The following is a 25952-nucleotide window of genomic DNA, read 5'->3' on the forward strand; positions in this document are numbered from 1 at the left end:
GTGTTGCTTATTGTAAATATATAGTGCACATTTTAACACTTTAAGAAGGCCTCCTCCCCCATCTCAGTGTGTGAATGTATGAACGATAAAATCAGCAGAGGAAAAACAACTCCTGGGGTCCTGAGAGGAAGGGGGAAAGAATGGTAGGTTCAGTTGCTCCAGAGCTTTCTTCCCACCACCCCTCAAGAGATTATGCCTGGGTGAGTGGGACAGGGAAGGAGGAGAGATTTCTCCACCTTTTTCTGCTGCCCATTGGGCTAGGTTGTGGGGAGAAGGGAGAGTTTGATTGTCTCATGCATCCCCACCCAGTACCCACCCAGCTGTACGTGAAGCCCTCAAAGAACCTAGCAGCCATTTTGCTGTGGTTGATGCCCCACCCTTTCTACCTTATGATGGAGGTATAATTTGAACTATGTTTCCAAGATTCTGTGGCTCTGACTGATTGCCAGTTTGGGGGATCAGGAAGCAGTTTCTTCTTTGGAGAAGGATTGACTAGGTGCTTTGTGGGGTTTTTTTTGCCTGTCTTACAGCATCCTGGAGGCCCAGCTTAAGGTTAATAAGTAAAAATAGTGTTTAAAAGTTGTGATCTTTTTAATTTCATTGCAATTTATGGGTGAGAGGCTCAAAGGGACCAACTCCCAGAGGTAAATATGAGGGAGGACCTTAAGTCTTCACAGACTGAGGTACCCTTCATGTGTACCCTCATTCTCCCTCATGGGGGTAGAGTGAGAAGATTCAGAGGTGGGGTAAATCATTGTGGTTATTCTGAAGAGGCCAACCCTAAATATTGGCTGTTTGGTACAAGATTATTTAACACTTCCCTTGACTCAAGTAAATACCTAGTATTTTGTGCTTTAGCTCCATCTATTAAAGTTTAGTTGATAAAGTTTCAGCCTTCCACTTTAAAATCCATCCCTGTGTCTGTATTTCATTCTCCTTCATTCATTTGATGTCCTGATCAAATCAGGTTTAAAAAATTGTCTCAGAAATGAAGGAAAACAAATGTAAATTATGCAGCTACTCCTGTCTGCTTTTCTTTTGGGATTTTTTTCATTGCTTTTATCTCCAGTCCTATTTTTGTACTGCTTGTTTTCAGGTTTGTAACTTTTTCATTTAACATTCCTTTCCTCATTTTCTCTTCAAAGTCACTAATTTTCCTCTCTCCTCTGCCCTCCTATTTTTTTCTGCCAATATTGCTCTTTCCCCCTTTCTTTTTCCTTCCTGTTTTTGCAGCTTCTTTCTGCAGCCTATGCTTCTTTTTAGTCTCCCTTCTCAGCTCTGCTTATCTATCTTACCTATCATCTTTTGCTTTCTCACATCTCTGCCATTCCTCATCTCTTGCTTCTTTCAAAATGTATTCAGTCTGGCACTGATCCTCTGAACCTTCCTCAAAGGCTGCCTAGTCATTTCACAGAGCCAGCCTGCCTACCAATGTGTGGAGATTGCAGACATTTCTTTACATTCTGATAGGACAGATATGCTCTACCGCCTGCCCAAGTACACATTTAAACAACATACTTGCTAAAATCAGAAAATTATTCAGCAGCATAAAAGATGCAGGATCTGCAGTTTTATAGTGCACTAATTTTTCCTGTGGCCAAGCTTGTTTTTAAGCTGCATACTGTGTTTGTTAAAATACTTCTTTAATTCTTCACTTGTAAACATCTTTACTGAAGAAAATACTAGTATACAGAACAATTGTTTAAATGAAAGAGAAATATGAAGAAAGTATTGTTTTGTTAACTGTAAAGAGTGAATGCTGCACAAGTAATCTTAGGAAAAATTCATTCTGATAATGCAGATTTTGCTCTTATCTGTAATACATGGAGCCAATTTGTATTTGTTTAGGTCCTGATTCTGCAGCTTTTTCTTCCATAAGTCTACTTGTGAATATGCAAGTGAGTAATTACTTCTTAGTGTCAGTAAGAGTTGCAGAATTGGGCCCTTTATAATTAACAATATATTCCCTGAAGATTCTGCAGTGGGACCCCTTTTTTCATAATTAATAAAATATTAGTTGCAATGAAAGACTGTATCTGCAAGCCCTCAGATAATACTTCTGGTAAAAAAAAAATTATTAAACCACTTCTAGAACTGAGAAATTGTTTTATCTTATATAATTGGCTCACCAAGAACTAAAAAGGTGCCTTTGAAAAAGATCAAATTTACCATTTTAAATGCTGAATTCAGTATGATTTAAATTGTTTTCAGTATTTTATATTTGCATGTACTAATGCTGGCATAAGAAAAAGAAACACTAAATATTTTGTTTTCCTTATTTGAATGTTCTAACATGTCTATGTCTTTTCTTTTTCTCTTTTCTTTTAGCACTTTCTTATGCAGGAGAATAAATGGTAATTAAAATGAGCAGGATGAAAAGATGGAGCAGTCAGTGCTTGTACCACCAGGACCTGATAGCTTCCACTACTTCACTAGAGAGTCTCTTGCAGCTATTGAACAACGCATTGCTGCAGAAAAGGCGAAGTATTCCAAACAAGACCGTAAAGATGATGATGAAAATGGCCCAAAACCAAATAGTGACTTGGAGGCAGGAAAGTCACTTCCATTTATTTATGGAGATATACCTCCAGGAATGGTGTCCGAGCCCTTGGAGGACCTGGACCCATATTACATCAATAAAAAAGTGAGTGTTTATTATCAGTCATGTTTCATTGTCACTTTCATATGGCAATGCTAATTTACATAAAGTGTATAAGAGAACTCTGTTATGTAACATACCAGATGTATGCAAATGGCATTCCACGGTTTAAGAAAGGGTGTGGAGATAGTTTTAGCTAAGCAGTATAGAAAGAGACAGGATATGTAACAAATGGAGGAAGTATTCATAGTCGACAGCTTACATTTATTTCCTTCTTCCAAAAAGTTAGTAAATAGAAAAACATTTAACAACTGAATGCTAAAAAAAGCTGTCTCTATCTAACCCATGTATTTTGAACACACTCATCATCATGGTATCAGAGTGCTCATAGTGCTATGGGCATCTTAGTTTGTATGATGAGCTTGGAACAGTTCTATGATTTTGTAGAGATTAATGTTGGTTCTACTATTAAATCAGTTATTTTTGTTATAAATGTAGTATAATACCTGAATATATGATTTACATCCAGCAACCACGTTACATAGCCTCAAAGAAATGCAATGAAAATTTAGGCTTGCATTGAAAATAACTTGCTCCCATTGAAATCCAGGGCAAAATACTATTGGGTTCAGTGGTGGAGGATTGAGCCCCTCATCATTTGTGTATTATTCTGTTATCTCTTTCCTATTTAAATGGAAAGACCATTTAAGGAACCTGAAGAATAGCTGATACCTTTCAGCTACAAGCTAATATGAGGATGCTATGCATAATACAATAAATATAAATATTTCTTATTAATATTTTTAACATTTAGATAAGAATATCTGCTATATACTTAACAGGAACAGAATAAATACATTATAAATTGGATGCTTGTATGGGTAGGTGTTTCTAAAGGCTATTGTAGATTTGAAACTGGCAGTTACATAACATCCTTGCCTTATTGGGTATTATTCTGCACCTGCAGGGCTGTGCACAGGAATAAAAATTTGGCTGCTTTTGGAGGGGCATTTTCTGTGCCCCTTATGGCTGCACTCCCCCATGGCCAGTGGAGCTGGCTCTGCCCTCCTCTCTGTCCCCCCCCCAACACCCCCACGGCCGGAGGAGCTGGGTCCCCCTCCCTCTATGGCCAGTGGAGCTCACTCTCCCCCCATGGCCCCAGGGCTGGAGGACCTGTCATTTCTCGGCCCAGCTTGGGGTCAGAAGAGCTTGCTCTCCTGGCCCCTGCCCCACAGGAATTCTGTGCACCCACTGATTGGGGGGGGAGGAGACCCATGTTCCTGCCCCTGCCTGCCTCCCCCTTCCTCCCTCCCTGCTCATGCCCCTGTGTACCTGCCTTGATAGAAAAGACCTAGCGGTATATTTGCTTTTTGAACTATTTAGGAGATGTATGGTATAGATCAAGAAACACACAAGTAAGCAAAAAATGCCAGAATGGAACCTAAAGACAGCAATTAGGACATTTCTGTTGGAGTTTGCACATACCGCTAACCTTAAAATATTCTAGAGTCCTTGCAGGATTTCTGTGTTATCCTGCCTCAGCATTCCGTATATAGGCAGCAGAAAGCAGCTGAAGCATTATCCCCAGCAATATGCAGCTTTCTAAAAGACTTCAACTACAGTATCAGTTAATGATTTGCAATGTTTCCAATTTATCACTCTAAATATTAGATACAGTGGTAATGGGGAGCATATAAATATCAAGATATATTTTAAAGAGAGATTTAGACTTTTCAAAAAGTACAGTATTAGCTTACTAAATCTTATAGTATAATTCTGTTTTGACTAAACAAAAAGAAAGTAGAAATATTGTGTGAGAACAATATGTTTACTTCAAGCCAGTCTTTGGTGCCACTGAAAGAACCATTGTGTCCCATTCCTATTGTATCAGATTGAGAAGAATTTTCTATAAATGACTGGCCTACTTTTAAAAAGGTAAAATATGTGATTTCTGTAAAAGTGGGGCTCTTTATTCATTTTGTGTCACTGATTTCCATATAAAATTTGCAAGTAAAGTGATATACCTGACTGCCCCACAATTTATTGTAGGTTCTAGCAGTCAAGCAGGGTTCTATCTCATATGTCATAATAGGGATTTTGTAGGACAGATTGGATTTGCCGGTAGACCTGTGCAGTCCCATTGTCTTCATATTATGTCCTATCAGACACCTGTGCAACTCGATCATAGATGTAGTGGAGGGTCTAATGTGGCCTGATGAATCTCTGTTACTGATTGTTCTACTGTGCAATTAGAAAGACTCCAGCTTGACTGATACCGCCCTGTTTGTGGAGGAGGGGGCCAGAACGTTTGCTTGCAAACTGAATAAATTTGATATGTAAGTCAGTGAGACATGCCTCAGATGGCTATTTTCTTCTTTGTGCGACTATGGGTACTTCATTCTTTTTGCAGTGTTGTGGCAGAACTAGATCTGTCAGTCACTGGCAGCAAAAGAATGCCCATCCCCTGAAGTTCCCACCGCTTTTTTCTGCCTCCACAGTGGCTGGTGACTCAGGCAGGCCTCCCTGCTGCAGAGCTTTTCTGAGGGAAATGCCAAACTTTATTTCAAATTATTTTAACTAACAATTCAGTTCATTAATGTGTCTGTCTGATTCCCAGCCATGTCCCAATGCTCTGTTTGATTTTTGGGGAGACTGTCTCCTCAACTCTCCTTCCCCTTCTGAGGCATTTGTGGAGGCTGCTGGCCCTGCATGCTTCAGAGAGGCAAATAGGCTGAAAAGAACAGAAGCAAAAGGAAGGGTCTGTGACTCTGGCTCCTGCTTACCCCTGCCCTTACTGAGTTCATCCTCACTGGGGAGCTTGGCTGGCTCTGTGGGCAGGATGCAGTTGCCCTTACAACCCAGGCCAGATGGGGTTGCCTTTGACCCCTTTCCAAGGCAGGAAAGGAGGCCGGTAGGATTGGAAAATTACAGACTCGGGGGCCAGCAGCCCCTGTTCCCCCATCTCCATAAGGTAAGTGAAGCTAGAAGGGCAGCGCACCAGATGGATGATCATGGCTGAATTACTTTAACCCACACCAGCAGACACACTGACTGTGTTGGAGGGCACCAAGACAGAGCATGGACACAGCCAATTGCAGAGTGTGTAGGAAGGGTTCTTCAGGCTAGCTTCTTGCCCTTGGTGTCACCTTTTTTAAAAGCCCCTGGCCCTCCTGAAATTCTTATTTATGTCCGAGGCTGAGGCCTCAAAGAGAAACACAGACCTCTCTGGCCCATGTAAATGCCATGCAATAGAGATGGGTGGAACATCTAGACAGCCCATCTTTGAGAGACCCAGAAGAAGCTTATATGGGGGAGAAAGACAAATAAGACTAGCATCTTTAAGGACAGAGAGATTGGTATCTACTTGAAATACTTTTTGGAAGTGTCTGTGAGCCTAGTTTTGCTCCCTCATCTGAAGCAGTGTAATCTGGACAAACTCCCAAAGAGGAAATAAATGCATAATAAAATCATCCCTTCTCATCATCACAGAGTGCATCTGGGCAGATAATCCTTAGCACCTGGGCCCCTGCTCACCCTCACAGAGTGCAGCATGGCAAATCCATGCAGAAAAGACCTGCACAGACATGCACTGATTCCTCTAGTCATGCATACTTATACCTCCACAAAGGGAATGCTTCCGCTTTCAAGAAGAAAGGCCAGCCAGCCTACTTAGAGTTTAGAGAATCAAATAGTGAAATATACTTTAAAAAACAAACAGACAAACATAAACAACCCCAAGAGAAAACACTTTTTCAGGCAAAAATCTGCTGACTATTGTGAAACAAGGTAAAGGAGGTCTGCAGCTACTGTAGCCAAGCTATAGCTATATATCCCTCCTTGTGCACCTTGGGAAAGAGTAATAGAGGGATAGGGATTTCCTGCAACACCTAAAAGATTGGAAAAGTATGGGTCTGCCATCCTCCAGCTGCTGCTGCAGGTCACCATGCCCAAGTTACTGGGCTGTTGTTTTTAGCTGCCACTGTGGGTCTCCATGCCCTAATGTTCAGGCAGTAAGTGGCCTCTTGGCCCACCATTTATTTATTTCTATACCACCCTCCTCCCTGGCATCCATTTTATAAGTGCAGAAAATTCCTGAGAGTGCACCAGTTAACAGTTTAACCAGGTATCACTATCAAAGACAAATGTGGGTATTTTCCCTGGTGGTCAGGGGTTTGGTGTTTCTAATTGGGGGAAGATTTTTACCTAAAAGAGTCGCCTCCTCACTCTACAGGCCCTTCACAGGGAGCCAAGTCTAGGTAGGCATTGTCTCAGACCTGTCCTTTGGGCATGAAAGCCTCAGACCAGCAAAAACCAACCAACCAACCAATATGAACAGTTGTCTGACACCCTAAGTTTCACAAGCAAAGCAAGAGTGGGAGACTGAAAGTATGGACCCTTTCAACTGAAAAAATCACATGCCCTAAAGGCTTCTCCCAGGAAAGAAAAGAAAAAAGAAAAGAAGTGGGATTCAAATCTGGTATGTGGGGCTTTGGTTCTTGGAATCAGATGTGCAGACAAATCAGTCCCAAGCTATTTAATGATACAATGGGAAACTTTATGGAAAGCTGAGGCTATTCAGAGTCATCAGAAAAGTTGACTTGCAATCCCGACTCCCATCAGACACTATAGAAAAGAGTATAGGTCATATGGCAAGTTGAAGCAGTTTGTGAAGTACAACAGGAGAAAATATCTCTTTGCAAGTGGTAGGTAAAATAAGTGCTATCGACTCAGAGCTATCTGCAGGTTTCCCAAGCAGCCGAATCTGGATGAAAACCCTGACTAGTGCCACGCTTTTTCAATTTGGGACCAAAAGGGCTTCTTATAGCTTTGATCAAATGAGGTTAGTGGCTGTTGCCTAGAGGAGATACCCTGTAGAGCTGTGCAAGAATTTTGGGAACAGTTTTGTCCCACCCAGTTTCTGCAACCCCTGGAAAAGCCATGACATGAATTATCCATCATCAATTTTAGATCAGAACATTACAACTCACTCCCTATTCTATTTCTAGATTCAGAGAAGCAGGGACAAGCAGAGCAGGGCTCAGTCTGAAACAATTAAATAAGTTTCTAAAGGACATTGTCTTCAAAGCACCCATCTTACCATCCTCAATCAACCATTACCATTTGATTTTATATTACTCTCAGGCCTTTTCTCCAGGATCATGGTAATTATAATATTAGCTGTAGGGAAGAAGGAAATTCACTTACCTTGTTTTGGATTATTTTTCTGATCAGGACACTGTACAGAAAGATGAAGGAAATGCACAGAGCGATGTAGTTCCTGGAGTATCTAAAGCTACGTTTATACTGATGGCGGCAAATTCGCCGCTGCCAGATCGATCTTTCTGGATCGATTGAGCGGTTAGCGAGACCTGCTCAATCGATCAGGAAGTCGACTTAGTAAGTCCACCCCCTCAAGTAGCGTGGCATAGCTCAGCGCAATGTAAACAGCACACAGAACGGAAGCAGAGCAATCGACGTGAGTTATGCAAACTACTCTGTGTAGTTTGCATAACTCCCGTCGACTGCCGCTGAATCGCGTGGTAAGTGTGAACCAGCCCTTAGATTCAGGACAAACACAGCTGCATAGTGCCAGAGAAGTCAGTCATAAGTCTGGGCTGAGGATTTGTACTATCAGGTACAAGATATTATCTCAGAAGAATGTTAACTTGTGATGAAGAGGGCCATAATGGAAAACAAGTGATGTAACAAAAACAAAAATCCAATTCTTATTAGAGCTTATTGGGAGTTCTGATCACATACAGAGATTCAAGGATCCAAAGTTCATATGATCCAGGAATTCCAGGAATCCCCTCTGCATCTCATCCTATCTCCTTTCCTGGCAGAGTTCTAGCTCCGACTGTATATTCTCTGCCCCCACAACTGGTGAATACAGAGAATCAGATTTTAATTTTGAAGGGATCTTCCCGAAATGGGTACCAGAAAAAGAGAGAAGAGCATCCTCCATCAGGAACACAGTGATTCACTGAGGTCTCTAAAAACTGCTCCTTCCTTGTATAACAGACTTGTTCTGATTGCGACAGTCAATGTGTCTTGATAGGGTTTTCATAATCACTAGGATGAGCATGATCAGCCCTACTCTAGAGTGAAATTCTCCTATTCTGGGTGGAGAAAAATTTGCTGTCTCTGTCCACCATGGAGGAGAGGTACACCAAGACTTACTCAGCATAAGTTGGATTAGCAGTGTGGCCACTACATTCAGAAATATACTCATAAATCAGTTTGTCGGGCTTATGATCGACCTCTTTGCATCTGGAAACAGTAAATAAAGTGCCCCGCGGCCTCTCTGTGTCAGGACCTGGTATGCATGGTGATAAACGACATCTCGCAAAACTGAGCAAGATCTCTACTGTATGACTTCCCACTTTTTCCACTGCTCCACAGGATAATACAAAAGATAGGAATGAGAGAGCAGCAATGATATTCTTTATGCATTTCTGACTGAAGAGACTGACTTTCAGGCTTGACTAACCATCTTCAGATGTGTCTGTCTTACTGAGGAGGTCTTCTATTGCAAAATCAACCCTTCACATGGGAACAGAGAGGATTAAAATGAATACTTGGATGAAGTGATTATTGCATTCATGGACCCCAAAAGAGAAGTCACCAAATAGAACTTGTTCTGCTGGCTGCTGCAAAGTGCATAGCTTAAATACCATGTTAAACCAGACCTCCAGAATGGCTTCATTGTGGTCAAAAAAAGGTCAAGTTTCTGTAGTCCAGTGTTTGCAGCATGTTCAAGAAAATAAGTATTTTACAAGTCCCCATGTGAAATGCTTTGTTATGGTCTTGATCCTATTCCAAACCCACAAGGTCATACAGCACAACATTAGAACCTCATTCTGCTCTTTATATCACTGCCCAGATTGAATCCCTGCAGGAGATATTGTTATACCTATCCGTGATTAGGTCTCCTGATGGCTACTATATCCAGTCAAATGGGAGTGAGTTATTTGAAGTTGGGAGCTTTCTCTAACGAAACCCACTATTGTACTGTTAGTTCAGAGAGGCAGTTCTTACAACTGTCATAGCTGTCGTTCTCCAAGTAAATGCAAGAAACATTCCTCCTTTAGTAAAGCATCAAAGTCCAGTCCTTAGGAGCATAGAAAAACACAGGGCAAACTAGTATCCACATGGACATCAACATAGAAATTCACCAAATTCTGTATATTGTTCATCCAGGGTTAGCCAATACCATTTCCTTTCTTTTGGCAGAAGATGGAGGCGATAGTTATTGTTTTGATTGTCCACATTTACAGGATGATTCTGCTTCCCATTGTGGAGGCACATTGATATGAAAATCCCATTGTAGCAAATCTGTGGACCTTAGCACGAAGAAGAATAGAAGAATTTATCCATCTTCACCTGAAAATTTCTTTTTTTCAAGTAATAAGTTCTATAGATCTGGCTGAAACAAATGCATCATCCAGAAGATAGATGAAAACTGACATGTTTGAGGTTTGCTGTCATTAGGTGGAATTTACCACGCTCTGCAGTAGGAGAAACTATTGTGCTTTTTCCTCAAAGTATATTTAACACAATCTGTAATTTAGGAAAGTGGATCTAAATTTTCCTGGCTGTGGACTTTATCTCAGTTTTAAGGAACTTCAGTGGGTGGGGTACTGTTGCCAGTCACAGATAATCTAATTCTGCCCCTAAACTACAAGCAGATTGAAGTACACATTATAGCAAATCTGTGGGCTTTACTTCACAAAGAAAGGAGAATTTCAGCTAAGCACAGATAATTTTTCCTACTTACAAAGTTATTCCGTAAGATGGAACAGCAATTTAAATTTAGCAGAAAACATTGTTTGGAGGGCTGATATAATATCACAGTCTGATATAAACTGACAAAACAGTCAACAAAGAGCTAAGACTACTTATAATAGAGTTCTTGATGGGTTAGGTTGCCTAATGGTTATCACACCTATTACCCCTCCCAGTGGGTTGGTCTTACAGTCCTGGTTCTCCTTTAATCAAATCAGAGGTGGTTCGAGTCCCTCGTGTAGTGTGGGCAGCGTAGGCTTCTGCCAATGTAACCAACTATTCCAGCTCCCTGCCATCCGCTCTCTCTTGCACAGTGTTCTTTGTATTCTTCTCATGCACTTGCCTCTCCCTCATTACTCGGGCACCTCCAATTTCCATGAGTCCCCTGTTGTCTCACGGTTCTTATTACCTTCTCCAGCTCTGTCTGACTGAGTCATATTTTCCATGCTCCATCCATGCTCTTATCACCCTGCTAACACCATGCTCCTGCAGCCCCTTTCTTGCATCTCAGTTGACACTAATTTTTCAAATGGACTAGCTGAACAATCTTGTTTAATTTAGTTTTTGAAGTTTACGTTACACTGGTCAGCATACTGCAATAGGCAATGTGAAATCCTACATCCTGAGTAGCTAAAGAAGTTACAAGGGAGATTTCTTTAATATTAATGGGAGCTATGTCCAACTAGTCAGGGAAGAAAGTATTCTAAAACATCCAAGGTAGTTTTCTCCTCATACAATTCTAAGCAAGTTTGCTACAGAGAACAGACAATACATGACTATCACTGTGTTTTAAATTAGAAATCTAGTCCAATAAGTAGCATAACTGGAAAGGGGAATTGTTTTAAACATGATTACAGTGCCCATTAGTTACTACTAAGATGAAGTGCAGTTGGTTGTGCTTGTTGTAAGTGTTTCGTTTGATGTCAGTTGTATTCTGATTAATACCATTTTATAGAACTGTGCATGGGAGTGGAAGGCTTGAATCACCCTGCCCCGATGCCTGCTCACCCAGCTTCAGTTTCCTTTGTTCCCAGGGGAGGTCAAACACTACACACCCGGGGATATGCCTAGAACCTCCTCAGGTTTATAAATAAATAAGTCTTTTCAGCCCTTCACTGAAGGGGCAGGTTCTCTGCACAGTTTGGTTTAATATTTCTATCTGTATTTCCTCTTCGTGATATATGTAATTTATGTGATGTTTATGTGATATTCATATTAGAAAATGAATATAAAAATTATTTAAACAAAGCTCACTGACGAGGCAGTATCTGCTGAGAGTTGCAGTGCAAATCTATTGTGGGCATGCCACAAGCTGAAAGAAAACAATGGGACTGCTCACTAGCCCCCAAAAGAATTTATGGTCTTAATTGGAACCAAAACATACTAAAGCGCTACTGTGTACATGAGGTCCATCAAAAGAGGCTTTTTCTTTCAAACTTTCTTCAACCTGAGATATGTGGTGCTTATGAGGCCTGGGGCTTACATTGTTATTGAACTGAGCCAGAAAGCAGGTTTTTGTCTGTGAAATCGGCTTTTGTTTCCAAAAATATTTGTTCCTTTTGTAGTTTTTATTTGATGTTTAAAAATTTCTCCCTCCAGATCATCTCTGTGCACTATAAAAGAAATAAGATTTGAATGTGTCCATATAAATTTGACAGAAGGTTTCCAATCTGTAACAAAATTGAACAAATTCAAGAATTTGTAATGTGTAAAATCCTGTCCATACTTGATTGCATCGTATTCTTGTCTTCATCTCAGTTCAGAACATATTCTACAGTGCTTCAAAATTTCCTCTGCAGTGTTTTAAAATTGTATTTTAAAAAACCGGTTTTGCACAGGATATCATTTGAGCTTTCATATAATTTGGTAAGAATAATAGAAACATAGTCACAACCAAAATTTGTATTCAATTACATTATGAAAATGGAATTGATCTGGAGACAAATTCATCCTTGGGTAGTTCCATTAATATATAGAGAAGTCAGGTATCTAGGAAGATAGTGAAAATGCAGAAAAATTGGATCAAGATCAACAAAATGGGCAGGCATGTTGGGCCTGATGGTTTTTTACGCTTTCTAAATGTTCTTTTATTCAAAATCTACAACAAAAGACAACATTTTAATATCCGATATCTGAAATTAGATGCAAAAGACAAAACTTTGACAACTTCTATTTGGCATTAGAGTAGCTAGTCATCAATACACATCTGATTGTATCATAGATTACATTTTTTTTATTGCTGATAGTTTAATTTTCAGCAGTCCTACACCTGCAAAGGAAACTCACATCAAAGTAGAATAACGACATATCTGTTTGAGAGGGGTAGCCATGTTAGCCCGTATACAGCAAAAACAACAAGAGTCCTGTAGCACCTTAAGGACTAACAAATTTCTGCAGGCATAAGCTTTTGTGGGCTGCAATCCACTTCGTCAGATGCATGAAATGGAAATCACAGATAGGAGGTACATATGTACACATACACAGATATATACAGATATCTGTTGTCCATGTTCAGGTAGCAGTATTCTTTAACCTTTGTGAAGCTGACTAATTCTAAATGGGCTATATTGTCCCTAGCTCTTGTGCAGATGGGTAAAAAAGAGGGCTTAAGGATCCTTTTCATCTTGTGGATCACCATTCCTGTGTAAGAGAAAATCACAGTCTCTGCACTCTTGAGTACAGAAGCTACTCCCTAGCACTTAGGTGTGCAAACCACGCCAGCAAGGAAAAGGGCCTAGTCCTCTCCACTAGACATGGAGAAAAAAGCAACCTACCCCACCTTAAAGTGCACAGTGCACCCTGCTGGTGCTCCTCATGGGGTTGTGAGGCTCCACAGTGCCCCACTGTGGGCCTGTATAGAAACATCAAAATCAGGGCCTAATGGTTTTACACCGTAAGGATGGACTAGTTTTCTGGCTTATAGCTTGGTTTCTGTGGCAAAGAGGAGAGGGAAGAGTGGCTGGGTCAGCATTCTTTAGAAGATGAAGTCTCACCTTACTTCGCTCTTACTAGAAATCCCATCTTAGGCTGAGAATCAGCAGCGGGGTGGTATTTTCAGCTGAAACTGAGGCCAGAAATGGAGAGGAATCCGCACAGGGTTGTCACTGCATCTTGGTGATGGAGGCAGTCTTCAGCTCAGAGTGTTGCGATCACTTTTCCAGCAGCTGTCAGGAAGTCTAAGGAGGTGTCTCATTGGGGGCTGAGAGATGGGTCTGCAGGGACAAGAGGAGAATGACCGGAACCAAATTTTTGTCTTGGTTTATAAGTCACAGCGTCAATATACCTAATTTAAGGACTCTAATTGTAAATCACAAAGTTTCTTTCACTGAGGAAATAAATGGGTGAACGATTGAAGGGAGGAAGGAAATGGAATTTTTTTGAAATGCTGGGGCCTTGATTCTGAGCATGGAGCTGCACATGCATGTCCTCAAAAAGTGGAGCAATACATGAACTTGAGGAATACCAGCAGCTTCCACTCAAAACTGTAGCTTTGGCAAGATACTTTTATTTTAGCAATATGAGTACCTTGCCTGTGTTCAAAGATTCAGTAAGACTCAGAAAAGGATGCGAGCTGACTAAATGTGGGTGGTGTATTCTCCTTAGATGCAAAGTCAGCAAAGTGTGTGATATATTACATATATGTCAGCTAGCTCATAACTACAAATGCAGAATCTAGCTCACAAGGATATCATTTGGATACATGACAATCTGGAGGTTGAGAGTCCATAGCCAGTGCATTTTGCTGTTTAGCAAAAACATTAGAAACCCCATCCCTCAATATATTTATGGATTATAAATGTTTCAGGTAATCTCTTAACTCAGGCTTTAAAATCTTGGGCCAAATAAATGTGTTCCTCTTTGGCTACTTCATTATTTAAAAAAGTTTCATTCATCCTTATACCATCTGTTGCTGCTGTTTGAAGACCATCAATATCTGAAAGATCTTACTGGAACTGTAATTTGAAAACACAGCCCAGATCATTCCCCATTGTCCTTAGTTCCATGTCTGGAGCAGTCCTCCACAGACAGTCTCCTTTTCTCCGTGCAGAAGTGGGGATCAGATGCCATTGTGGTACACTTCTTCCCCAGGCATGTATGATTTGGGGCCCACATAGAGGGGAGACGTGGAGTTGGGGTGGAAGGCAGAGAGAAGCAAGCAGGTTGGGTGCAGCTCCAATAGAGGATACCGCTCAGGAAGTAGAGTAGGGTGGGGTGTGTTGCTGGGATCCAGAGCCACAGCAGGGGATCTTCTAGATTTGGGGCAGCTTTTTACAGGTAACAACCACCACTTCTCCCCTTGATTCGAACACTTGGTATTAATGTCCACAGAGATTTTCCAGTAAAAAGTTCCCTTCTATGGCTTCTGATCTGGCCTATGATTTGGTGGGTGTGTGCTGTGGTGAGGCAATGAAGAGAGGATTCTATTATTTAGGGGGAAAGTAAACATTTAGTTATAATTAGGATATAAAATATTCAGTCATTTTTAATCCATCACTTTTGCTCCTTACTTTATGTACAAGTGACAGAGAAAAGTGTATAAATGTAACATAGTGTATTTAATGAAACCCCTATTATTCTAAGGAGGACACTAGTGACCCAACTGTGGTATCCTTATAGCAGACGTTATAGCAGGTAAGTCATGAGAATAAGTTTTCTTTCCAAAATAAAGATGTAGAAATATGATTTTCTCTGAATTATCTGTAAAAATGTAATTTGAGACTTTGTCTATCATTAAAAAAAGATTTTTTGATTTTAAAAAGTTAATGAGGAATGCACACATTTAAACTGCTCTTTCTTTCTTTTTTCAGACTTTTATAGTATTGAATAAAGGGAAGGCAATTTTCCGATTCAGTGCCACCTCTGCCCTGTACATTTTAACTCCTTTCAATCCTCTTAGAAAAATAGCTATTAAAATTTTGGTACATTCATATCCTTTTCAAGTGGTTGGTTCAAAATGTTTCTCTTTAAAAATAATAACACAGCACAATTGATTGTTTCATTATAGATATAAGATCTTTGCAGATATTTTTATTTTATTTTATTTAAATTTTCTGACAAAGTTCTGTAGAATTTAATAGAAACTTATAACCTTCCTATAGTTTCTTTTTAATTATCCTTGCAATTTCAAAGATAATTATATTCCTTCTATAGAAATCTATGGGACAATTCGAAAACCTTTAGAAGGGATAGAATAATCTTGAATTTTTTAAGTTTTTAGAGTCATTTCTCTAGAATCCTGTTAATTTAATTATTATTACAATCTATAGGATTTTTACAGAAGGATGGCTCCTGTATAATTTTGACATTCAGGTACCGTATATGTTCCTGATCCTCTTCTATAGTGTGAATTACTAGTATACAAATAATAACTTTTATTTTTTAAAAATTGCAGAGATTAGCCTTGTCTCCAAATTCCCCAATTCCCCAAATATGCCCTCAATTCTGCAAACACTTGAGCATGTGTGCCACTTTACACGCATGAGTAGCAAACTCCAATGCGATTACTCGTGTGAGTAAAGTTTCAAACCTGCTTAAGTGTTTGCAGGGTTGGGGTTTAAGGACCTGATCCAAATTTACATAGAAGTGAATGGGAACCTTAATGGGACCTGGATTGGGCCTACAGTGCTCTGTTTAAAAAAGGTATTGTAGTGTTTCATAGGTCTTGTCTACACAGCAGCACATTGCAGAGTAGAGGGATGTGAATTGTAGATTACACTAACACGTTGTGCTCTTACTGCCTCTATGTAGACTCTGCTGGTGCAAACCAAATTTACCTGGTTCTCATTAATGTAGTCTGGGACTACATCAATGCAAACTAGAATTTCTGAGTACCTTTTAAATTGTTTCTCCTAAACCTGTAAACACAGAAATCATTTCAGATTTCATAAGAGCAGCTGTTATGCACAACAACCAAAAAGGAAGCAGGCTTGAATATTAAATTCTGATATTTTTATTACATACAGTACCTGGCCTCTTGAGATCACATAATTTACTGTACCTCCTTTAGGTGGACATCTTGCACTGGATTGGCTTATTTCTGCTTGTGTCACGTATGCCTTTAAATATATATAGAGGTGAAAACTACTGTATGACTTACTGGTGAGGTTACTTTATCTGAGCCATAAGGAGTAGATAATAGGCTCTCTGGGCTCACTTATATTAATGCAACATATTACAAGCAGCAAGGGTAGTGATGCATATTGTTAATGTTGTTTCATACTTTCCATTATAAGACTCTGTTTTCAGTTGCTTATAACTTTGCCAGACTTAAACTATTCAGGCTGAAATTTTCCATACCATGTTTCTGCCTGAGATTGTATATTTTCAGTTTCAGTTAAAATAGATTATCCATTTCTAAGAATGAGGTTTAGGAAATATATGTTTCACCCATGTTAAAAAAAATTCTTACAACTGTTGCATTGACAAGGTCTAGCATCTCCATTGGTTAGAAAGGGGACCTGAAACTTGGCTGTGGGTCTGACCTTTGCATCAGGAAATTGCCATTTGCCCCCTCCCTTCCCCCCGAAAAACTCCTCAAATTTGGCCAACTTGTAAGTCACTGAAAAATCACAGTTTGCATATGCTCAGTCAACACTTGTTAGTTGACAGCTAAATTCTCTGGAGATTCTGTCTGCACTGAGCAGAGTGCAGTCTGCACTGAGTCTGAGCAGACTGTCCCCAGATGGGCTTTACATGTGACTAGATTGTGCATGTGCCATCCACACAGAATGACTGAGCATGCTCCATTCTGAGACTCCAGAACTTTCCCTGAAACTGCTCCTCTCTACTGCTGGCAGCTGCTGTGGCACCAGGCACAGGAACTGAGAGCAGAGGGGCAAGAGTGGGAGTTGTGAGAGCCAGGGGGGATAATAGCAGGGGAGAGAGCAGGGGCAGGAGCTGGGGAGTAGACATAGGAGCAGAAGAGGACAGGGAGCGGGTGGGGAGGGGCAGGGCAGAAAGGTCTGTAGCCACTAGAGCACGCTTCTGTACAGATCCTGAAACTGAACCTAGGACTCCTGAGTCCCAACATTCCTTTGTGTCAGAAAATAGCTGGGAAACCCACTGGCAAAGAGTGTGTCCATCACCCTCTAGAGGCAGATCCACACAGAATATAACCGTCTTTGGATGCTGCCAGTTACTCTCTGAGCTCAAGTGATAGAAGGCTGTGCTACACGTCTCTAAAGGGACCAACCTACTGACGTCTCATGTGGAGGGCAGTATGGTTCCACATGATGGAATTTGTTATATATAATGGAATTGATTCATCTATACGTATATATCACACACAAAAACTGCATTTATAGATTTCTGAGCTTGCAAGGCATACACTTAATTTAGGAAATATCTGTACAACCTTAATTAGGGCCCCTTGTTCATATAGTCTTTAACTACATGATCATGCGCTATTTTTTCATTCTGTGCCCAGGATACATGTGCTCACTGAATGGGTAGCTCTTCAATATTTCTTTTTATCCTCACCATTCAGTGTGTCACTGCATGTGTTATTTCGTGCCATCCAAGCCCTGCAATGAATACAGAATTATTTCCTCCTGAGGGTTTTTTCTGTAGTGCTCTCATTGTGTAGCACCTTAGTTCCTTACAAATATTATTGAATTTCACTTGACAACACCCTTGTGAGTTGAGATGGTATTGTTATCCCCTTTTTACAAATGGGGAATTGAGGCACAGAGATGAAATTTAAAACCATCAAAGGTGTCAGTTTTGATTGCCCAATTTGAGAAACCTAATGTCTGTTTTTTTAGAATACTGAACATTTTATAGCACTTTGTGTTCAGAGCAGTTGTTATTGACCTCGGTTGCAATTATGAATGTTTAACACTTCTGCAAATCAGCCCTAGGTGTCTCATGTTAGGTAACCAGGAAATATGGAACACACAGTGGCTACCTGTAAAATTTCTGGTTTATGTGACTTGCTGAGAACCACATAGAAACTCTATGGCTGAGGCAAAGATAGAAACCAGTTCTCTAGCATGCCATTTGACTTCTTCAGCGAAGAGATCATCTGCTGTAGAGTGTGGTCTGGGAGTGAATCAGGGTTGCGCAGTAAATTAAGCTGTTGTCTGAAAGGCCTCTGCCTCCTTTGTCGCATAAATTGTAAGGTGTGTGGTCCTACAAACCACAGCTTCCTTCACTGCATAATCCTGATTCATTCCCAGAGCGCAGTCTGTCCTGTGCACTAAATGAGTTGCACAAGCAACCTTAGTTCTGGCATTTTCTAACTTTTAAGTGGCTGACTTTGCAACCTTAGCATTCTTTCAATGTAGCATTTTTTAATATGACCTCTAATAAGTTCAAATAGTTTATGTCTAATTATATAAATATAGTAGTGCCATCTTGACCATTTTGTTTCTTTTAAAATCAGTTAAACATCACTAATATGATGAAAATAGAAATTAAGTATTCCATTGATTTGTATGAGGTGTCAGTCAATTTTTTATCAGTTTCCTAAATTGCTAAAATAGAATATTTTATTCTATACATAAAAAGTAATATATGCTTAGCACTAATAGGATTGTGTGCTTAGTTATATGCCTCATACTATGTTTTAAATATATTGATATATTGGAGCCTGAAGTCTAGCATTCACAAGTCCTTTGATCCAACAATAGAGATATCTTCCACAAATAGATATCAGAGGAGTTTCCTGAGCTTGTTAACTGGAATTCCTTGCATCTGTCTGTACAATGTGTGTGAGGGGCATTCCAATGCTAGCTACATTTAATATTCTGAGTCACTGAATAACAGTTATGCTATATAAGGCTTATTCGATAATATGACCTTCACAATTAATGAAGTAAGCCAGTCAATAATACTGAGATACGTTTTCAATGTTTGTGCAGGGATTTAGCCATGTGTTTCTTATTGATGTCATTGGGGACTGAGCAGCTAAATTCCTATGCATAACTTGAATGTTTACTCTGAAAGGTGTGGTCATTCTTTACTGATTTTGATCACTTCAGGGAAAATGGTCTGGAACTACAAACAGCAGTACCAGTGTGCACATCAAACTAGTGCAGTGTTTCTTAACCTGGGGTTTTAGAGGGGTCGCAAGTGCAGAGCTGGTATTGGGGGTGGCAAGAAAGGCAATTGCCTGGAGCCACAGGGGCGCCATGAAACTAAGTTACATGCCTCAGCCCCGTGGGGGTGGGACTCAGGCTTCAGGGGTACAGTAGTTTGGAAAGGTTAAGAACCACTGAGTGTGTTAATATTATGAGATATTACTTCTAACATTCCCCTTTTCTGCTACAGAGTGAAGTTTAGTATGTGTTCAGAGCCTAAAAATACATTCAAAAGCAAAAAAATTAGCATGCTGCCTATTTAATTTTAAATTGGAAATTATATTTGGACTTTTCAGATACGAATGTATCTGTAAAGTGCTTATGATGCTTCCATATGTCTGTTGAATCATTAACTTAGGATGACCAGACAGCAAGTTGGGCGATGCAAGGGGGTGGGGAGTGCATAGTTGCCTATATAAAATAAAGCCCCTATTAACGGGATGGTCCCAATAACATTGAGATGCCTGGTCACCCTATTTCAGTTCTTTTGATGAACTGTTTTGAAGGAACGCATATTTTATAAGAGATGAATAGAGGTAAAACATTTTCCAGAGTAGGTTTGGCACAAAGTCTAACATTTTGTAGTTTATGGTACCATCATGTGGCTATTCTGCATCACTTTCTTGTTTGTTGTTTATTTTAGTCTTTCACTTATTGTTAAACGTTTGGATAAACATGCTGAATTTTAGTATCAATGGAAGTGAAAAACTTATAACATTACATAGAATCAATAATTCTGCAAACACTTGTTGCCTCAGTCAAATCTTCTGTCTTTATGAAACATTGCTGAGCATGTGGTAGTGAGGCAGTTGTAGCCATGTAGGATATTCAGGTTTCCTTAACCCCAGTCAATTTGAGTTGTAGGTCTTGGTGTATGCTACACCAATGCTACACTAATTGTTCTGGTTGACAATTGGGATTAAGATCAGTTTGCAATGGTGGTTCGTAATGGTCTTTCAGCAGCTTTCTTTTTCATTAACCATGAGATGTTATTGAACGATAGCATGAGTAGAATAAGGCACACTTCCATAGCAGTTCTTTCTTACTGGCTCCTGATGGTTGTCTTTCTGAGAGGTCACAGAGAATAATATTGGACATTTGCTCATCTGCCCCAATGAGGCTCTCTTTCTGTTGGGTTTCACAGGAGCTTATCTTCCTCAACACGCTCTTTCTCTGTCAGGGTTCAACCAGCTTGCATTCTGCTGCCCTTCTGTTCAAAATCTAATTCTAGGATAGTTGGTGGGGAAAGATAGAGTACAATGTCTTCAAGTGGATGATAGTGCTCTATATTTCCCTCTCATCCAACTGGTCAGTGCAGTTGAGTGATCTAACTAGTGTCTAACTGGTTGGGGTTTGAGGAGGGCTAACAGACTCAATTTGGCCAGAACTGTGATAATGCTTATTTTATTGGATGGAATAAATGGAATAATTGCCAATGGCTATTTTGGCTTATTTGGTGGAGTAAGCAAATGTAGTTTATTCACCATTTGCTACGTAGAATTGCAACCTGGGGTCTTATCGTATCCACAGCTGCTTCTAGTAGCAGCAATAACTAAATACCCTTTTTATTAGTACTCAGTGAGAACGCTGAGACCTTTTCTTTTGAATGTGAACCTTGGTACAGTTATCCATGGTTCCAGGTCCCTTAGAGACCCTATTTTTATGCTCATGCAATACCATGAAAGTTCAGAGCAGGGAGGCAGCAGAGCACAAACTGACATCACAAAAGAACTGCAGGTAGCTTCTTCTCATTAACAAACTCTCATCTTTGGAACTTGCTTCCTCCATTAGTCCAAGAGAATTTGGTTCTCTGAGTTTCTGAGTATCCTGCAAGACCTGTCTTTTCTCCCAAGACCATTCTTTTCTAAATAAATTGTTAGAGATGATTCCAGTGGATTCAAGTGGGATGGGGAGGAGGTTGCTATTTATTACTGTCCATAAACTGTTGGGATGAGGAGAGTTCACTACTTAATATCATTATGATTTGTTACTGTTTTTAGTGTGCACAAAGCACTGGATAGGGACACTGTTAAAAACTGAGTTGCTTCTGCTTACATCACTAGTGAATTTAGTACTAAGTGTGCAGAGTTGAGAGGTTAATATGTTATCCCATTACAATAAGCACTTAAAAATAAAACAAAATTCACCTCCTAGTTATTTCATTTTAGTTTGTCATACAAACAATATAATTGATTTGGTATTTGAATTCTGGCTTTTTTTTGCCTTTCAGTACACAGCAGAAACTAAGAAAGCTAAGAAAATATTTAGAAAACTTTCAGGACTTTCCAGAACATCAGCAAAACAAAGGCTAAATAGTTTAATTTACTTAACAAGAGAACTTCTGGATAGACACTGTATTAAAAACGTATCTGGAATTGTCACTGAAATCAATGGGATTTTTGTATGTGTCAGGATTTGGTTGAAATTAAAATATGTTGTTAATGTGCTATTGCGTAATTTACTGTTGTATGTTCCTTGACTGTAATGTACATTGTTCAGCATGCTTATTATGTGCACTATTTTGACCAACTGTGTGTTTATGACCATGAGTAACCCTCCGGAATGGACAAAGGATGTAGAGTAAGTTAAACCTATATTCTTCATATAGATCCATGTATCTGAAATGAGTTTTTCTAGGAATCATTATTTTATTTGCAGTGAAGGACATTGACAGTAGTCAATATGTGATGCTACTACTGTTTTTCTCTAAACAAAACTATTTAATGTGGTTTAAACCTTCTTTTCTTAGAAAAATTTAGATACAGAAAAAAATGATGCAAATGTTCATGGATAATATTGCTCTTTGAATCTACATGAAGCTTTTCCCTCATCTTCATGATGTAGCAGCTTGAGGGTGCTTTTATGCCTTCTGGCCAATAGTGCTGATTTGACTATACTACTGCATTAGTAGTAAAACAATAATCACCTAGTTACAGATGCCAATTCAGGAAAGCACATAAGTAGTCCTACTGAAATGGGACTTTAAGCACAAGCTATTCTTCAGTGTTAAAACTAGAAGTTTTAGAAGTTAGTGACCCAGACGGTATATAATAATTTGATCTCAGTGTTGTTGGACAACAATAATGGACCTAGTGGGCCTTCGTTTTAATTTAATCTATATATAGAATTTTATTGTAAAAATTTATTATTTTATTTCTTTGGATTTATATAATGGCTAATAAAGAGCACCTACCTATACATACTAGTCACCCTTGTATCATAAGTAAAAAGTATATCATAAATAATGTGCTAGAAGAGAAGGATGCTTATAATGGTGACTAATATATTTTAATAGACATTGTTTATTTACTTTATTTATTCTCAATTTTTTAAATTAACTGAATCTTTAATTTGATTCCTAAGACTTTTAGCAACAGCAAAATAAGCCTGTTATGAAGAATCAGTATTTGTCCCTATTAACTTTTTGGGTACTTTTCCAGGTATACCTTCACTGGAATATATACATTTGAATCACTTATAAAAATTTTTGCAAGGGGCTTCTGTTTAGAAGATTTTACTTTTCTTCGAGACCCGTGGAACTGGCTTGATTTCACTGTCATTACATTTGCGTAAGTTTTGTTTTATTTTGTTTTTTAATGAAGAGCATTAAAAGGCCATGAAATTAGTCAATAAATACCAAAAAAAAAAAAAAAGTCCAAGCTGACTTTTTGGGATTATGGATTTTTTGTGTCTAAAAATGATTTGTATGTCATCCACATTGTAGTATAGCATATATACAATGTAAGCATATATACCGCAGAAGCCACTAGTACAGTTAGTGTTATAGAAGCTAATTTAATGTTCTGCATTTTTTCTCTAACCAGAATAAAAGCCACCCCTTTGACTACATGCTCCAATTGTCCAGTCTAGTCTAGATAAATTTTATGCTTTCAAAGTAAAATCACTGTGGTTTGCTTCAGAGACATTTAAATTTAACTGAAGGCCATGAAAGCAAATTAATGCAAGGCAAACTGCAGTGAAAGGTAAACAGCTGACTGTTGCTTTTTAATTTATTTGCTAAAATCACCAACGAGGTCTTGATGAAAAGACCCACGTAAGTAGCATAAACTCTGCCTAAATTCTGAATAACTGTGATTTAATCCTACAGGTATGTAACAGAATTTGTAAACCTAGGCAATGTTTCAGCTCTTCGAACTTTCAGAGTATTGAGAGCTTTGAAAACTATTTCTGTAATCCCAGGTAAGAAGTAACTGGTGTAAGGTGTTAGGCCCTTTGTACCTCCCAACTGTTCCTTTTTATCCTGTCATTGTGTTTGTGTGTGAACTCCCCTATTACAGATATGTGACAGAGTTTGTGGACCTGGGCAATGTCTCAGCGTTGAGAACATTCAGAGTTCTCCGAGCATTGAAAACAATATCGGTCATTCCAGGTGAGAACTAGGTTAAACACTGAGGCTGAATTTCATTCCACTCAAGCTCAATTCACATTTTCACACAAGCCTTGTTGCTTCCCAAAAAAACAACAACCAAAAACAGGAATCATAAGATAATAGAATTGATTGAAATCTATGATTCTTTGTGTTTTAACATTAGCTTTTTTCCTTTTGAAATCAGCCTTTGAGTTTAACAAATTCTTGCATGAGACATTGCAATTTACAGCCTGTGTGGTTTACATCTTATGATGTCAAGCTTTCTTCTCCACATTCAACAAAATATCAATAATCCTGAGGCGATCTTACCCATATGTATTTTACCAACATGATGTAATATAGTATTTGCTCTGGATATTTGTGACTGTGACAACTAAAATTGTTTGAAACATTGATTTACTAAAGAAGATAAAGGAATAAGATAATAAAGAATAGCATGGGCATTGCATGGGGGATTTATTATCTTAAAGTTCTATTATTTTCCAAACCATCTCCAGTTTTATAACTTTAATCTGATGTCATTTACTGTTTAATAAGATCTTTACTATTGTTTTCACAATGTAGTGTGTTATAAAACTGATACTAACAAAGGTTTGGGAAAGGAGGCATTGGCAAATAGTAAAATTTACCATTGGCAAATGGTAAAAAAGAAAGATTTTTCTTTACACGAGATTCATGTAAAACATGAATAACAAAATCACTTGTTTTGGCATTAAAACAAGTGTTTTGGAATATGTGCAATTCATTTACATTCACAATTTAAAATGAACATAAACTTTCAGCTATTTATTCATCTTCACAAGTGAAAAAACTCTTCATAAAATGTTATTTCACACACATTACAATCATTTATTTGGGCTTCTGCATGAAATTTTTAACTTTATTGGTACATATTGTTATTTTTATGTTTTAAATATGTGTTGAACATCATAATAAAAATCCCTTTCTGTTTGCAGGCTTGAAGACTATTGTGGGAGCCCTAATTCAGTCTGTGAAGAAGCTCTCAGATGTCATGATTCTGACTGTGTTTTGCCTGAGTGTATTTGCACTAATAGGGCTGCAACTGTTCATGGGCAACTTGAGGCATAAATGCTTGCAGTGGCCTCCAGATAATTCTACTCTGGAAACTAATATTACTTCATACTTTAATAGCACAGTAGGTGAAAATGGTACATTTGTTAATATAACAGAGACTCCATTTGACTGGAAGGAGTACATTGAGGATGAAAGTAAGTATTACTGATTTAAGTCTTATTAAATTGTTTGTAATTTATTTTTTTAAATAGATGCAAGTAAAATTGTGTAGATGTTGAACAAATCTGACCCAAAGTTATCAAAAGTGTTACTGGACACAATATGACTAGATTTGTCAAAAGGTTGACAAGTGGACATTTTTCAGAACTTTAAAAAATGAATAGCATTCTTTTGCCTGCTTTTGAATTTTAATTTATAATTCTAATGATAACTGACATTTTTATCTTTTTAATAGACAATAGGCACAAAGATAGAGAACACAATTCAATACTTACAAAGAGCTGCTTTTTTCTACATAAAAAAATCAGTAATTATCACTAGAATTCCATATTAAGCGAGACAGAACGAGTAGAAGTTTCAGAAGTGCTCAGTGGTGGCCTACCTCTGCTTCCATGGAAGTCAATGGCAGTTTTATCATTGATTTTAATGGAATAACTAAGCTAGTGGTGAGCAGTTTTCAAAATCCCATTCTGTGAGTATTCATTTGAGAGGAGAAAAGAGGGTTTGTCTATTTTCTTTTCTTTAAATGTCTCATCCACCAATCTTTGACTAATGGATGGCTTGTCTTGACAGTACAATGGAGCTGTCAGTAAGGCACTGTAGTATGAAATGGATCCCCCCCTTGACTTTATTTCAATAGATAGTTCTTTCAAAGCTGTAAAATACTAAGAGTATGCTAATTTCAGCTGTGATTTTAGTTCTTAAATAAAAATTTAAAGAAATAACTGTCCATAAGCTCAAGAGGACCTTTTCATAACAGCTGAGCAAACTAAAGCTGATGTTAATCCAACATTTAACAAAGGGTAAACAGGATGACCCAGGTAATTAAAAGCCTGTCAGTCTG

The 25952-nt window shown here is 38.7% G+C and overlaps 1 protein-coding gene across 12 annotated transcripts in view; it reads left to right on the top strand.

Annotated features, from left to right (window-relative positions):
- The first annotated feature begins 2380 nt into the window (after positions 1-2380).
- Positions 2381-25952, top strand: part of LOC137153690 (sodium channel protein type 1 subunit alpha) — a 124004-nt gene continuing 100432 nt past the window's right edge. For 5 of the 12 annotated variants that reach the window (XM_067549314.1, XM_067549311.1, XM_067549313.1 and 2 more), the window contains exons 1-6: positions 2381-2644; positions 15193-15311; positions 21955-22044; positions 22905-23033; positions 23573-23664; positions 24811-25083. In XM_067549314.1, the coding sequence (XP_067405415.1) occupies positions 2381-2644; positions 15193-15311; positions 21955-22044; positions 22905-23033; positions 23573-23664; positions 24811-25083 (967 nt within the window). Of the gene's footprint in view, positions 2645-15192; positions 15312-21954; positions 22045-22904; positions 23034-23572; positions 23665-23762; positions 23855-24810; positions 25088-25952 lie in introns of all 12 variants that reach the window. The other 7 variants (XM_067549310.1, XM_067549312.1, XM_067549320.1 and 4 more) reach the window with 3 other exon arrangements.

The sequence above is a fragment of the Emydura macquarii genome, unplaced genomic scaffold (assembly GCF_026122565.2).
Source record: "Emydura macquarii macquarii isolate MOO-44397 ecotype Brisbane River unplaced genomic scaffold, CSIRO-AGI_Emac_v2 contig_1253, whole genome shotgun sequence".
NCBI lineage: Eukaryota > Metazoa > Chordata > Testudines > Chelidae > Emydura > Emydura macquarii.